The sequence below is a fragment of the Callithrix jacchus genome, chromosome 12 (genome assembly GCF_049354715.1).
Source record: "Callithrix jacchus isolate 240 chromosome 12, calJac240_pri, whole genome shotgun sequence".
NCBI classification, from domain to species: domain Eukaryota; kingdom Metazoa; phylum Chordata; class Mammalia; order Primates; family Cebidae; genus Callithrix; species Callithrix jacchus.
This window is the reverse complement of record NC_133513.1, coordinates 51,191,716-51,206,540: the sequence shown is the minus strand read 5'-3', so window position 1 is coordinate 51,206,540 and position 14,825 is coordinate 51,191,716. Positions and strand designations below refer to the sequence as shown.

At 52.4% G+C, this 14,825-nt stretch overlaps 1 protein-coding gene across 4 annotated transcripts; it reads right to left on the bottom strand.

Annotated features, from left to right (window-relative positions):
- Positions 1-204: 204 nt before the first annotated feature.
- On the bottom strand, positions 205-14,204 carry LOC128929292 (uncharacterized). 4 transcript variants are annotated; one of them, XM_078345488.1, is made up of 6 exons: positions 13,937-14,204; positions 7,077-7,576; positions 6,598-6,707; positions 6,324-6,434; positions 5,951-6,089; positions 205-5,751 (listed from the first exon to the last, which is right to left on the bottom strand). In XM_078345488.1, the coding sequence occupies exons 3-6, from the start codon at positions 6,619-6,621 to the stop codon at positions 5,732-5,734; spliced, it is 294 nt and encodes a 97-aa protein (XP_078201614.1). In that variant the 5' UTR covers positions 6,622-6,707; positions 7,077-7,576; positions 13,937-14,204; the 3' UTR covers positions 205-5,731. The 4 variants fall into 4 exon arrangements, with proteins under 4 accessions (XP_078201614.1, XP_078201615.1, XP_078201612.1 ...); XM_078345489.1 differs by having other exon boundaries at positions 5,951-6,086; XM_078345486.1 differs by lacking the exon at positions 6,598-6,707 and having other exon boundaries at positions 7,364-7,576.
- Positions 14,205-14,825: the final 621 nt, after the last annotated feature.

Sequence of the window (14,825 nt, the reverse complement as noted above, 5' to 3'; positions counted from 1 at the left end):
CTACGTGCTGAGGAGTCATCACCAGCTCCAAGAAGCCTCCTGGCCTCCCTATGCTCTTTCAGCATCTTATACATGCTTCCCGCCAGCCTGAAGCTCCTAGTATCATAACTAATCAGTTACTGAACCATGACTGCCACGGACAGGGCTGGTGTCTTCTACTTGCTCCTAAAACAAAAACCACATTTAATATTTCCGTCACTGTTAATGGCTTTGCATTTTCTTATTTAATTCTCACAGCAACCATGTAAGGAAAATGCCATCATTAGCCTCACATCACACATGGCACAACTGAAGCTCAGGGAGGGAGGTGACTTGCCCAGGGTCACCGGGTGGTGAGGACCAGAGCTGGGACTCAGAGCCAGGTCTGGCTGCCTCCGAGCTCAGTGCCCTCGGGCACACACATTATAGTTTCTCCCCTCTCCAGCTCCAGCACTGAGCAGGAGGCTGAACAAGGAGCAGGCACTCAATAAATATTTGTGGAACTGCACGAAACCTTAACCAATTCTCACTGCATGACTGAAGCTCTGATACCGAATAGAAACAAACCACCTCAGTGATTTCCAATTCAAACAGCACCACCCGCTCCATGAATTCTGATGCACTGATGTCTTTTGTTTTTTGGAGGGGTTTTGTTGCTTTCCACAAGGAGAGTCGAGAGTCGGCGGCGAGGAGCTACACAGAGTTCCCCTAGGAAATTGTTTCTGCACAGCATTTCAGATGAGAGATGGAAAACATTTCAGAACACAAAGGCTTTGGTTATCACAACAGCAGTAAGAGAGAGGCAGGCAGGGACTCGGGGTCCCACTTAACAGATGACAAGACGCAGGTTCCCAGAGTCAAGGGACATGTGTGAGGTCACTCAAAGAGAAGAGGATTGACACTACCTGTCTTGATGCCCAGGCTGGGGGAGAGAGTCTTACAAGTCTCCTGCTTCCACCACCTCCAAAGGCACTGGCTCTGAACATCGTGGCCCTGTGGGAAGGAAGGAGGACACAGCTCTAGGAAAAAATGCGTGGCAGCCTCACTGGATCAGAAAGCCCAGATCTGAATCCCGGCAGGCCAAAAAGAAGCCTGTCAAAGGCTCCCCAGGCCTTACTGTCCCCACCCCATGGTGACCTTTTCTGACTTTTCTTTTTCCAATTTCTACATGTAAGAGGCAGATAATCAGAGCATGTGGGCTGAATCTCCTTCTCAAACCATGCTTTGCAGAGGAAAGAGAGGAAATCCACATGCCTTCTAGGCAACTGGTGATTCCGGCTGGGCTTGGGCTTCCCAAAAGACTGTGGCCCTCAGAGGGCTTACCTTGTGAGAAAGTGACTGGGAACTTCCTCACCCAATCTCTGCTGGAGAGCTGAGCCCCCACCTCTGGGATGGAAAGCTACATGATTGAAGGGGCCCAGCACCAGATTGGAAGGCAAATGCCCTCTTGTCCTTTGACTTCTTGTGTCACCTTCGGCAGAACACATCTCTCCAAACCTTGGTTCACCATTTGTCAAATGGGACTCCTATTACTCACTGTCCCTGGCTCTTGGGGAAATGTCTATCTTCAGAGAGAAAATGATGAAGCCGTGCATCATATCTGCTTTAGTATTAGCTCTTGGCTCCATTTCCTCACTCAGGCTGTCTCAAACTCGTCCTCAAGGCCTGGAGGTCAGCTACCCTGGCCTGAGCCAGCAAAAGACCAGTAGGCCAGCCTGGATGGCCAAGTGTGGTTGCCCATAGCAACTGGAATCAGCCCACATACAAGGGACAAGGTCAAGTCTTAGCTGAGAAGGGAGCTAAGCCAGTTTCTCAGGGGCAGCATTGAGCATCCACACAGAAGGGAGAGAAGGCAGGAGGTCAGGAAGCACAGAGGCGAGGCTGGATAGGATGCCAGCAGCAGGGTGGTGAGGCCAGCAGCTCGGGAGGAAGCCTGGGAACCAGACCCATTCAAGTCAGGGGATAGCAACCCAGCGCACGGCCTGGCAGCACACAGCCTCCAGCATGTGGACCAGGCTGCCGGGGGTCTGTGTGGCCACAACTCAGGGGAAGACCCCTTGGCCCAAAGCAGACCCAGTACCAGCTCTCTTCAGCTTGTAGGCTGAATCCTGGGTCAGCCCAGGAATAGTGTGCTCTGAAGAACTTTGCATGTATTCTGATGACTTGCCTTGTTCCACCCAAAAGTGACTTAAAGCATATGTAAATCTATAAATAGGAGATTTATAAGGATATGTAAAGTACCACAGTAAAACCTAAATGAGAAATGGATAGGAGTTTAAGAAGCAAAATAGAGAGGAAGGGTCAGAGATCTGGACAAATCAAAAACGAATACCATAAAGTTCTAAATGTTGTTTCAAAGAGTCAAAATCTTAGACCTGAATTCCCTGGCAGCAAGTGCAAAAGAGGAAATCTGGTCAATCACGCAATGTCCATGATATAAAATTAGTCAATTAACTCATAAAGCCTGATGCTTGGGGAAGTCATAGCTGTTTCTCGCTGTCTGCTTTACAACATTTTCCCAGCCAGTCCTCATTATAAAATGCTCAGAAGAGACACAAAGACAAGTGTCATGGAGATGTTGTTTTGGGGTAGTAATATGAATACCATACCAACAGACATTTCAGTCAAAGCAGTCCCAGAAGAACCAAAATAACACGCTATTCAAGTCATCTCCTCCTGGCCTGGCTTAAGGCACAGTCAGCTGAGGCTGGAATGCTTTCAGTAAGGAGCATTATTGCTCTAGTCATTTGTTTCTTTATCAAAAGTTCATTTGGTCAACCTGTGTTTGCTGAGCACCGGCATTATGTGGGGCTTTGGAGAAGTGGAGGCAAGCAAGGCAGACATGAACCCTGCCCTCCTGGAGCCTAAGGTCTTAGAGGAGGAAGCTGTAAGTAAACAGGCAGCTCCAGACTACAAGGCAACCAGGATCTTCTCCACACTCTGTGAAGATTGAGGGTGGGCCTGATGTCGCATACCAGGGAAGGCTGCCCAGAGGAAGTCAGGTCTCAGATCAGCCTGAAGGGCCAGTGAAGTTGGCCAGGAAAGACCCAGCAGAAGGAGAAGCAGCAGGAGCTGGACCACCAGAAGTCAGGACACTGACGAGCCCATTGCCACCCAGAGCTGCCACTGGGATCACAGCGGGGCAGGAGCCCAGGGAACAGACCTCGCTGGGCAGGCCCATCACCTGGCCACACTGTCAGGCAAAATTGAGAGTGTAGGCAAGCTGGACGCAAATGCCCCAGCACCACTCCCGGAAGAGAAGGTAGTGGTCCTCCTCTCTTCTCAGGGCTTGGCCCTGCCACTCAGACTCAGGGATATGAGACCCTCTTGGGTTGTTCACAGCCAGGGCAGGCTCAGCTTGGAGAGGAATAGCAGGCAGTCCTATGGGCAAGCCACCCCTCACCACGTTGGTCAGGCTGGTCTTGAACTCTTGACCTCAGGTCATCCACCCACCTCAGCCTCCCAAAGTGCTAAGATTACAATTGTGAACCATCGTGCCCAGCACTAATTTTTTCCTATTTTTTGTAGAGACAGGGTCTTGATGTGTTGCTTGGGCTGGTCTTGAACTCCTGGGCTCAAGGATCCTCCTGCCTTAGCCCCCAAAGTGCTGGGACTACAGGCATGAGCCACCACACCCAGGCAACATTCTTAGTTATACACAAGAGGGTCTGAGGCAGACCCAATTTGGGATGATCATCTCTGAGAAGGTAGTGGTTGGAGAAAGCTTAGTACTCTAAGCCCCAGGAGATGCAGGGCCCCACAGTCTCATGCCCTTCCCTTTGAGCAATGCTTTCCACAGCAAGTGTGAACCCGGCCAGCTTCCCAGGAGTATGGGGAGAAGATGTTCAGGGTGGGACCACACAAGATGACTGCATGGCACTTCATAGCTAGCAGAGCTGTCCTGATTATCTATGGCTACATAACTGATCACCTATATACTTAGTGACACAAAATAATTTTATTATGTGCCCACATTCTGTGAGTCAGAGGTTCAGACAGAGCACAGCAGGAGAGATTTGTCTCTGCTCCATGATTCCTGGGATTTCAGGAAAAACTAAAACCACTGGGGAGGTTAGATGGGTAAGCTCAGCTGGGACTGTGGACCAGAGCACCTAGATATGGCCCTTCTGCGTGACTTGGGCTTCCTCACAACATGGCAGCTTCAGGACACTGAATTTTCCCACTTCTTTACATGGTGGCTCAGGGCTCCAAGAGTGACTGTTCCAGCAAACAAAGCAGAACTTGTGTGGGCATGGTCTGTACTCACTTAGGGTCTCTTCTGCCATACTCTATGGGGTAAAGAAGTCACAAATCTGCCCAGGTTCAAGGAGAAGGGACATAGACCCCCATCTCTCCATGGAAGAAGTGTCAAAAAATGTGTGGCTATGTTTTGTTTGTTTGTTTGTTTGTTTGTTTTAGATGAAATTTCACTCTTATTGCCCAGACTGAAGTGCTTGAGTGCAATGGCACGATGTCAGCTCACCAAAATTTCTGCCTCCCAATTTCAAGCAATTCTCCTGCCTCAGCCTCCCAAGTAGCTGGGATTATGGGCATAAGCAACCATGCCTGGCTAATTTTGTATTTTTAGTAGAGACAGGGTTTCTCCATGTTGGTCAGGCTGGTCTCAAACTCCTGACCTCAGGTGATCCACCAGCCTCCGCCTCCCAAAGTGCTGGGATCACAGGCATGAGCCACTGTGCCCAGCAGGGCCATGTTTTAACACCACCACAACTGCCATAGGTTGCCAAGCAGCCGGGCAGAGGAACACTGCAGGGACCCATCCCTTCAGAGAAGATGTAAAAAGGTTGAAGGGAGTTATGGTCAGCTGGGGAAGACCCAGGAGCCACTCAGGCTCACACAGTCCTCCTCTCTGTGTGCCACTGGCCTCTTGCAACCCTCCCTTGCCTGTGACATTCTCCCCCAGAGGGATCAAGAAGTCAAATCCGGCACTCAGAAAGGCAAGGGCCATAGTAGGGTGACATTGAGTGAACCAGGTGACGTCTGCTAGCTTTGGGTTCCTCGCCTGCATCATGGCAGACGTTTCCTCTCTCCCAGAGTTCTGGAGAGGTAGAGAGGAGAGAAATATATGAAAGCCAGTCACCCAGTAAGTTCCTGGCCAATGCAGGTTTCCTTCCAAGGGGAATGGGGGTGCCACATGCAGGTAGAGGATCTGAGGCCTGACTCACTGGGTTCTCTCCCGGGGACTTAACCAGGGTGGCGTGTCTGCACTTGAAGTTACAGCAGGCACCTCTCAGGCCTGTGGCGCCCAGCTCTAATTACAGCTTTCTGGACATGTTTCCTGTTTGGGAGCTGGCAGGTTACCCACAGAGGATCCACAGATAATAAGCAGCTGGCTGCAGAGGCTCCATCCATTGGGCACTGACCCGGGAGCAGGCCCAAGCAGGCCCACCTCTGAGAGCAGAAGGCCCTCAAAGGTCATCTGGCCTCAGTCCCTCCCCACATCACACTCATACAGGACCAACAGCATCAGCACCATGACCAGTCTCTGCTTGCACAGTTCCAGTGATGGGCAGCTCACCACTTCACAGCCGGTCTGCTAATCTCTAGACATCACTCAAGACAGCACTGGAAGCACTTTCCAAATCAGCCTGTTTTTTAACTTCTAGCTATTGACCCCCAGGTCCACCAAGAACAATGAAACATGGAACAGAAGAAGGGCGCAGCCCCTGGGATGAAAACAAACTGGCTTTGGTTCCAATCTTTGTTTTTAGGCTCTGCAGCCTTGGTCTCTTCAAGCCTCAATTTTCTTATCTGTAAAATAAGAATAACACAATCCAGTATGAAGGGCAGCTGGAAGAGTGGAAGGTCATCACACATGTGAGCATACCTGGAACATAACAGACACCAGGTACATGCAATTCCTTTCCCCTTTCCTCTTGGACACCTGCATTAGGTGGCTTTTTTAGGATAATAGATGAGAGACGCACTCAGATTCAAGCAAGTGACTGACCTGAAGACCATGGGTACACTTGGAGGATAAAGGGGACGGCGGCTATCTCCTCTGCCACACAGCAGTGCTCATGGCAAGCTGAAGAATCCCGGGGTCCTGAGCCTTCCCCTTTCAACTTCCGGGTGTAGCTGAATGTCTGCTGAATGAAAAGCAGGTGGATGGATGGATGGATGGACAGATGGGTCAATGAATGGATGAATGGGCAACAGAACCATTTAAATAGGTTTCTAAAACCTGCCAGGAAACACTCACCCCTTTTCATTCTAGCCAAACTGAGTGTCATCTTTTTGTTGAGAAGTAGAGTAAAGCAGTGAGTTTCAAACTTTTCTAAGCATAGAAGAGGGCTTGTGAAACACAGATTCCTGGGTCCTACCTCCAGAGGTGCTGACTCTGAGGTTCTGGGGTGGGGCCTGAGATGTTCCACTTCTAACCAGCTCCCAGCTGTGGCTGAAGCTGTTGCTCCACAGGCCACACTTTGAGTGTTCTGGAAGAAAGCAGACAGTCAACTGACAACACCCTCTGGAAAACAAGCACAGGAGCAAGATGAGGTCACCTGGCCTGAGAGAGTTCAGCAGGAGGGAGAAAGCAGGCGCCCCTCCCAGCCCAGGGGTGGAAAGTGTGTTATGACACCAGCCCCCACCTCCCACCTCTTCAAATCTTCTGGTCTCCATCTCCAGCCGGGGCTCTCTTAGAAGCCCTTAGGACACCACAGTGGCTTCATTGCAGACAGGGCTCTGGTCCAGAAGATAACACCTCCCTACAAGAGTTCAGGCTGCACAGAAATCTCAATAAATAGGGCGGGGTGTGCAGAGGGTGAGACAGGCCACCCACTCACTACAGGCCTTCCAGCAAGGATTTGGAGTTTCCAGTCTGGGCCAAAGCTTCTCCTTCCTCCCTGCTGAGAGAGCAGCTCCAGGCCAGGGTGCTCCCTTGGCTCAGGGTGCTCTGAATCACAGGTGCTGTAGGAGTGCCGGCAAGTTCTTTTCAGGCCCCCTATCCCCACCCACCCCGCTCATCATTCACCCTGGGTGCCCATACATGACCTGAGAGGCAGAGGGAGCCCATGCCTCAGGTGCTAATGCAGCATGGCATCAAAAATGAGACAGTCCTGCATCTGTGCACTTACCCGTGAGATTGCAATCCAGAAACTAGAAAGAGGCTCTTTTAACTTCAACTGGCAAGGAAGCTTAGTGTCACTGTGGAGAATAAACTTGATTTTGAGCTACACAGGGTGGGACTGAGCACCACTGTGATCCTGTCAGTGCTCAGGACCTTAAAGGACTTAGCCAGCCTGGGTTTGATGCTTCACTTCCCACTTTGAAGATGTGCCCAGTCATTTTCTACTGCCTGGAAAACTTCTTCTTTCCCTCGGCCTCCCCAAAATGCTCATTTTTCATGGCTTCATTTACTTACTGTGCCCCCCAGGAACTTGTTCTCAGCCCCAGCTGCTCCCATTCCAGCTCAAAGTTCTGCCACTGGATGGCTGAGCTCAGAGAACCCCACATCCTGCCTAGGCTGTCTGCCGGGTTCCTCTGGTATTCATCAGGGTAAGGAAGGTCACAGCACATCCAGGAGGTCCTTCAGAGGCTTCAGGCACCATCTAAGTCACTGCTTTTCTTCCAGGGCCTGCAAAGTTAGAAGGCGGTATTTGCTTTTACGCTGTCTGCTGCAAGCATGCAGTGGCATTTTCTAGAGGATTCTTGACTATACGACTCTCCAGAAGTCGAATGCAGAAAGCAGCACACAGGAGAACCCAACTGTCTCCTCTGAAGTGAATCACCAAAGAGAGTCACGAAAACCTAAAGGAATGTCACTCTTCTGCTCAAGTTTGTTTGTTTTAGGGAAACAGTTATGTTTTTATGAAAAATCTATGTTCAAATGATGAGTTCCTGTCCTTTGTAGGGACATGGATGAACCTGGAAACCATCATTCTCAGCAATCTGACACCAGAACAGAAAATCAAACACCACATGTTCTCACTCATAGGTGGGTGTTGAACAATGAGAACACGTGGACACAGGGAGGGGAGCATCACACACTGGGGTCTGTTGTGGGGAGGGACAGCAGGGGGTGGGGAGTTGGGGAGAGATAGCATGGGGAGAAATGCCAGATATTGGGGAGAAAGGCAACACATCACACTGCCACGTGTGTACCTATGCAACAGTCTTGTATGTTCTTCACATGTACCCCAAAACCTAAAATGCAATTTTAAAAAAATTGAAAAAAAAAGAAAAATCTATGTTCACATGTAGTGTTTATTCTTATTGCTCTTAAAGAATTAATACATATTTTATAATTTCTCAGTTTTAATTTTTAATGTGGTCAATATCCAGGGATATTTAACAATATTCCACCTAAACCAAAGCTCTTACGGGTCCTCAACAACTTTTTAGAGTGTGATGGGGTCCTGAGGCCAGGACCTTGACGATGGCTGGAAGAAGTGCCCCGCCCACCACAGCTGATTGGACAAAGGGTGGGACCGGACCAGTGGGCAACCAATGCAGAGGCAGATGGTGGCGTGGGAATTGGAAGGTGAGGAGAGGAACTGGGCTGTGCATGGTGAATTGGGCAGGGGACCGAGAGAGAGGGCCTGTAAGGAGGCCTGGAGGGAAGCCAGGGAAGAGTTGGGGCCACAGAGCAGCCACATTTATGAGGAGCAGGGGCTGAGGACCAGGCCAGATACACAGGAAGAAGTGAATTCTGGAGACGGCGTGCAACAGAAAGAAGCAGAGGAGCAGCAGAGATGGAGGTACCCTGGGGCTGGCCGGGACTGCAGCCTCAGGGACTTGTGACAGACGCACGGGGTGATCCTTGGCTCCCTGGAGCTCCACACCGCAATCCCAGCTCTGTCTGCAACCCAGTGCTTTGATTCACCCAGGTCCCCACAATGAGATTCTTTTCACTCAGTCCTCTCTTACTTGAGGTCAGCTGAACACCTCTTTTCTGCTCAACCAAAATAACCTTGAGTTCTGTCCTGGCTCTGGGACCCAGCAGTCCCCTCACAGTCAACATGGAGATGCTGAGTGCAGCTCATCACGAGGACTGACATCATCACATATGAAAGGGCCTGGCATGTTCTGGGCCCTCAACAGGTGTGGCTAATATTAGCATGCTTGCTCCTGCCTCGACTGCTACTGTCATTATTAGCGGTGGTATTAATATCACAGCAGGAAATGGTCTCCAAGGTCACAGAGCTCAAGCTCTCAGTTTTACTGAGGGATGAACAGGAAGGCCAGGAGCAGGTCAGAAGCAGAACTGGAACCACAGCCCGTTTTCCTGTCATGGCCAACCAGTCCCAGTGAGAGTACAACTCCTTGGAGAGAGGGGCCGTCCAGCAACTCCACAACCACACAACCAACCATTCCTCTTCTCAGCAGTCATTTCTCTGAACACATCCCATGGGCCAGGCTCTATGCCAATGCTGTCTGTCCACAACAGGGTTTGGTCCAGAACTGGTTCAATCAATGTTTGTAGATCGATCCTTGGCCTCTCCCATCTGGCTAGACACAGGGAATCCATGCCAGAGGTGGGGGTTGGAAAGGGTTCCATAAGCCTTCCCCATGGACTCAAGTCACCAAAACACAGCTGTTACTCTTAGCAGCATTCTGTACCCACCACCTGTCCTGAGTTCTTTGGTAGTAAGCAGGGCCTGAATCCTCATCCCTTTAGCAGGGGAGGAAGCAAGGCCCAGAGAGGTATAGTGCCTGTCTCAGGACACACAGCCCACAGTAGGAGAGCCAGGGCTGGAAACACAGGCCTGTCAATGCAAGTTCCAGATTCCAGAGTGAGCTGAGGTGTGTCAAGACATGCCCAAGAGTAGGGAGCTGACAGCAGGGTCGCAAGGGTGGACAGAGGGGAGAGCCAGGGAGAGGCATCCCTGGGGCGTGAGCACCACAGAATCCAAGCCCCTGAAACAGCCACTTCTACTGTCTGATAACTGAGTAGTTCCCATTTCAAATACTTCACGCTCAAATAGCGGGGCCCCCATGCCGGGAATAGCCCGGATGCCCTGCGAAAGAAGCGAGATGGGGCCACTGGCCTTGCAGAGCCTCCTGTCCCAGACAAGGTGGGTGTGGAGAAGAGGTGGTGGCATCTCAGAGCTCCAAGAGAGCTAGGTGGGCAAGCAGAAAAGCCGGAGGCTCTGCCCACAGACACAGCAGTCTGAGTGAGTGCTGGGAGCCTGCAGAAGAGGAGGTTGCAGCCCAGCAGTCTGGGCAGGGGCAAGGCCAGGTCTGGTGTGGGGACCCTTCATACCCTCTCTTCCCACCCTGTACTTCCCAGTCCCAGCTGGAGGCAGGATGTGTCTCTCCAGCTAGATGTGAGGTTCCCTGAAGGCAGGCCTGGGATGCCCACTGCTGAATCCAGAGCCTGGCCCAGAACAAGTGCTCAGTAACTCTGTGGAGTGGGTAATGGCGGATACATATAGGCGAGGAGGGCCTGGGATAACTCTGAAAGCAGAGCTTCTGTGCAACAACAGCTTAGCCCTTGTTTCCTGATATATTTTGACTGTTGCCACCCAGTGGGAAAGGGAGTGGCAGAGGAGGGGACCTGGAGAAGGGGAGTGACCTGACAGCAGAGGTGTCAGCAAGGCTCAGGAAGGGGTCAGGGCCCCATCCTGCAGGAGCAGCTCTACCAGTAGCTAGGGCAGGCTTCCAGATCCAGAGATGCCCCATACTCCACTGCAGGGATGAGGCCATAAGGCTGGTCTCTGATCCCCCGCTAGAGTCTGAGGCTCCAGCAGCTGATCTGAGCCAGCTTGGTAAACAGCAGCATCTGGGAACAGGCCTTCCTCACTAGGCTACAGGAAGGAGCAATGCTGCTGGGGCCTGATGTACATGCAGATAGAAGGCTGGGGTACCAGCCCAAGGACAGCTCTTCTTGCACCCATCCCTGGTCCAGCTCTCTCAGTGTCCTTAGCAAGTGAGGGACCAACTGAAGTCTCTGAATCAGTCTCCAAGGTGAGGACATCAGGTGAGGCCCACAATGAAGTCTGTACTTCCCCGATCTCACGCAGGCATGCACACACCCACAGGCACACACACACACATGCCCAGCGTGGGCTCTGTGCAGGTGGGGCCCTGCTTCAGGGAGGGCTGGTGCAGCCACCAGGCAGCAGGCCTTGCACAAAGGAGGGGGTGGGGGGGCGGTGTTGGCAGCGCAGGAGTGGGGGAGGGCTGTGAGGATTGTGGCTTGGAGCCTAACAGGCCACCAGCAGCCGCGGCATCTGCTTTTTCTCACCTCTAAAGGGAATCGATTTGTCTCTGACTGATTTCCCTGACGTTTAGTTTTCTTCTCCGCCCGGCTGTCAGCCCAGCCACTGCGCACGGGGAAGTGCGGGGGAGCACCCTGACCGCCTGCCTGCCAGCCTCTCTCCCGCCTCACCACACCACCCCTGCACACACACACCACACGCTGCACTCACACATGCTTGACAGAGAAACCCACACCCCACACCAGCACCACAGCCTCCTGCCCAGACACCCACACTCCCTCAACCAACAGACCTGCCATACACGATACAGACATATATAGACAGACGCGTGCGCAAGTGCGCACACACACAGTACAAACAAACACACAGAACTGCCACACATGGTATACTCACACATACACAGATGCTTACACACACATAGTACAAACACACACACACAGAACTGCCACACATGGTACAGACACACAGGTAGACACACACTCTCTCACACATACACACATCACAGGACAAACACACACTCCCACCCCACAGACAGACCTGCCACACACGGTACAGACATATATAGACAGACGCGTGCACAAGTGCGCACACACACAGTACAAATACACACACACAAACGGAACTGCCACACACAGTATACTCACACATACACAGATGCTTACACACACACACACACAATACAAACATACACACAAAACTGCCACACACGATACAGACACACAGGTAGACAGACACACTCTCACACATACACACATCACAGGACAAACACACACACATACACACTCCCACCCCACAGACAGACCTGCCACACACAGTATACTCACACATACACTGATGCTTACACACACACACAGTACACACAGACATATGCAGACACATCACATAAAGATGGACACACATACACATAGACCCACACATAAAGCTTCCACACTGACATCCCCAAGCACCCAGAGTCCCCACCATAACACACACACACACACACACACACACACACACACACTACATTACCATTCTCAGATACCAAAATGGACACTGGCACACACAGGCCTCCCACTCCCAGATGGCCCCAACAGTCACATACCCCACACATTCACACAACCACATAGGCTGCATCCCTGCTAACACAGCTACACACACCACACACACACTCACGCTCCCTGATCGCCATCAACACCCCTCAACACCAGCACCCACAGTCACACACACCCACACTGTCCCAGGCCACATGGGCACTCCCCACTGTCCTTGCTCACCCTAGCAACCCTACTTCATCTCAGAGCTGTTCCTGGTCCCCTGAGAGCAGTAACAGCTTCCTTGCTGGAGGGAGACATAAGTGTGGCCCAAAGAGGTGGGCAGGGCCTGGCTGGGGGCACTGGGGGCCCCAGGGTGCCGCTCATCTAAGCAGGCTCATTGCAGGGCAGCCTGGTTGAGGAGCTGGAGCCTGGAAGGGCTGCAGAGATTTGGGGCAGGCGTGGAGGTGCCAAGTGTTCAAGACTACCAGGAAGAGATCAGGCTTTTCCAGCACAAGGGCAGGGCTTCCCAGTACTCCAAAGGACCTCCGCCAATCAATAATGACAGTGGCGAGCAGAACAATGATAACACAAACGGGCCCTCTTTGTGTCCACGAAGCATGTTCCCATCTGTGATAGCTCCAGATTGGATCCCGGAAACACTAACTGGGGTTGGCATTATTCCCACCTCACAGATGAGGAAACCTAGATGTGAATCTGAAAAGGGACTTATCCAGGGTGCCACGTGGCAGTGAATTATGGCCTGGAATCCAGGTCTCCAGATTCTCTGGCCAGGACTCCAGACCGAGCCATCCGGTTCCAGATAATAGTCCGTCTGTTCTCAGAAACCTCCTAAGGCCATCTACACTGGCACCACCCGCCTAGGGAACACTAAGGAAGCCCTCGGCATGAGCCCTAGCAAGGCGCATGTGCATGTATATGTGCGCATGCAAGGTGTGTGAGGCATGCATGATTGTGAAGGCATGGGGCAGGTGTGGGCAACAGGCCCCGCAGGTGGACATCGGGAGATGGCATGTCTATGTAGGTCACATGCGACAGTGCAGGTGGGAGAGCTGTGTATGTAGGGATGTGCTGCTGAGGGGATCCAGGTGCAGTTGCAGGGTTGTGTGCATGCGAGGGTGCGTGTAGGAGAGACCGTGTGAGGGTGTATGTATCCATGGGAGAGGTGGTGCGTGCCCCCAGAGATGCACACACCGGTGTGTGTGAGCATGGCAGTGCACTCACAAGTGTGCCAACTGCAGGGCATGCTCCAGATGAGGGGGAAGCTCCCCCCATGCACCTGTCTGTCTCCTGGTCCCCTCCCCTCCCCCGGGGTTTATCTGGCCCAGCAGCCCTATCCACAGTACAGGCAACAGATAATTGATTAATAGAACTGGTGCTTGGCTCTTCAAGGTCTGGCTGGAGATCAGCGGAGACTCAAGTACCAGTGAGAGGGGGCGCTGAGGATTCGGGGCTAAGATCAGAGGCCACAAACCACAGACGCCCCCGTCCCTAGCCTTTGCCCTATTCCCCCTCATGCCTGTGGCCCACACACCCATCATGGTAGCATGCGCAAGGCAGGAGCCCACAGAGAGCTGCAGAGTGCAGGGCCGGGCGGCCCCGCCTCCCACCCTACCTGCCTCAGAAGCCAAGCTGAGCAATGAATGGCTGCTGGGCAAATTACCTCCCAGCTGGGAGTCCACTCACTCACCACTTCCATCAGACATCCATTCCATTCCTTCTAGCGCCTGACCTAGCACTTACCAGGTAGGGGCTGCAGGAGGCACCAGGAGCCCCAGAGGCCAGGCAGACATAATCCTACCTTAGGGCCATCCCAGCCCGTGTGCCCTCTGAGGAAGCTCCCAGGCCAGCAAGACACATGGGGAGGCAGTAACATCAACCCCAAGGGCCAGTCACATAAGGAGAAGCCACCAGCTCAGCCCTGCAGTTCTTTCCACCAGGTCCCGGCAGGGGTTTGAGGGGAGGAGGATTTGAGAATGAACACGCATTAGCATATCCAGGAGCACCAGACAGGAAGGCCGCCCCCACCCCGCTGATTTCCTGTTACATGCCAGACACTGTGGGGGGGGGGGGGAGCAGTGTAGGGGGCGTGTCCTGCTACCTGCCAGCAGCCCTGTGAGGTAAGCGCTGCTACTCTCCAAGCTGAGGGCCTGAGAGAATAAGGGTAGACAGATAAGTTTCCAGAAAGACCTGCCTTAAGGGTACAGGAGAAAGAGGCATGACTGTCAGCGGAGAACACCCAGCCACTTCCAGAGCTCTTTTCAAGCTGCAAGGAAACCCCCAGGGCTAGATGTTTGGGATGGTTAAGGCTTCCTGGAGAAAGGGCAAGAAGGGGTTGGGGGCTCGGTGGCTCTCATCTGTAATCCCAGCACTTGGGAGGCTGAGGCGGGCAGATCACAAGGTCAAGAGTTTGAGATCAGCCTGGCCAACGTAGTGAAACCCCAGTCTCTACTAAAAAAATACACAAAATTAGCCAGACGTGGTGGTGGGTGCCTGTAATCTCAGCTACTTAGGAGGCTGAGGCAGGTTAATTGCTTGAATCCAGGAGGCAGAGGTTGTGGTGAGCTGAGATGATGCCACTGCACTCCAGCCTGGGTGACAGAGCGAGGCTCTATCTCAAAAAAAAAAAAAA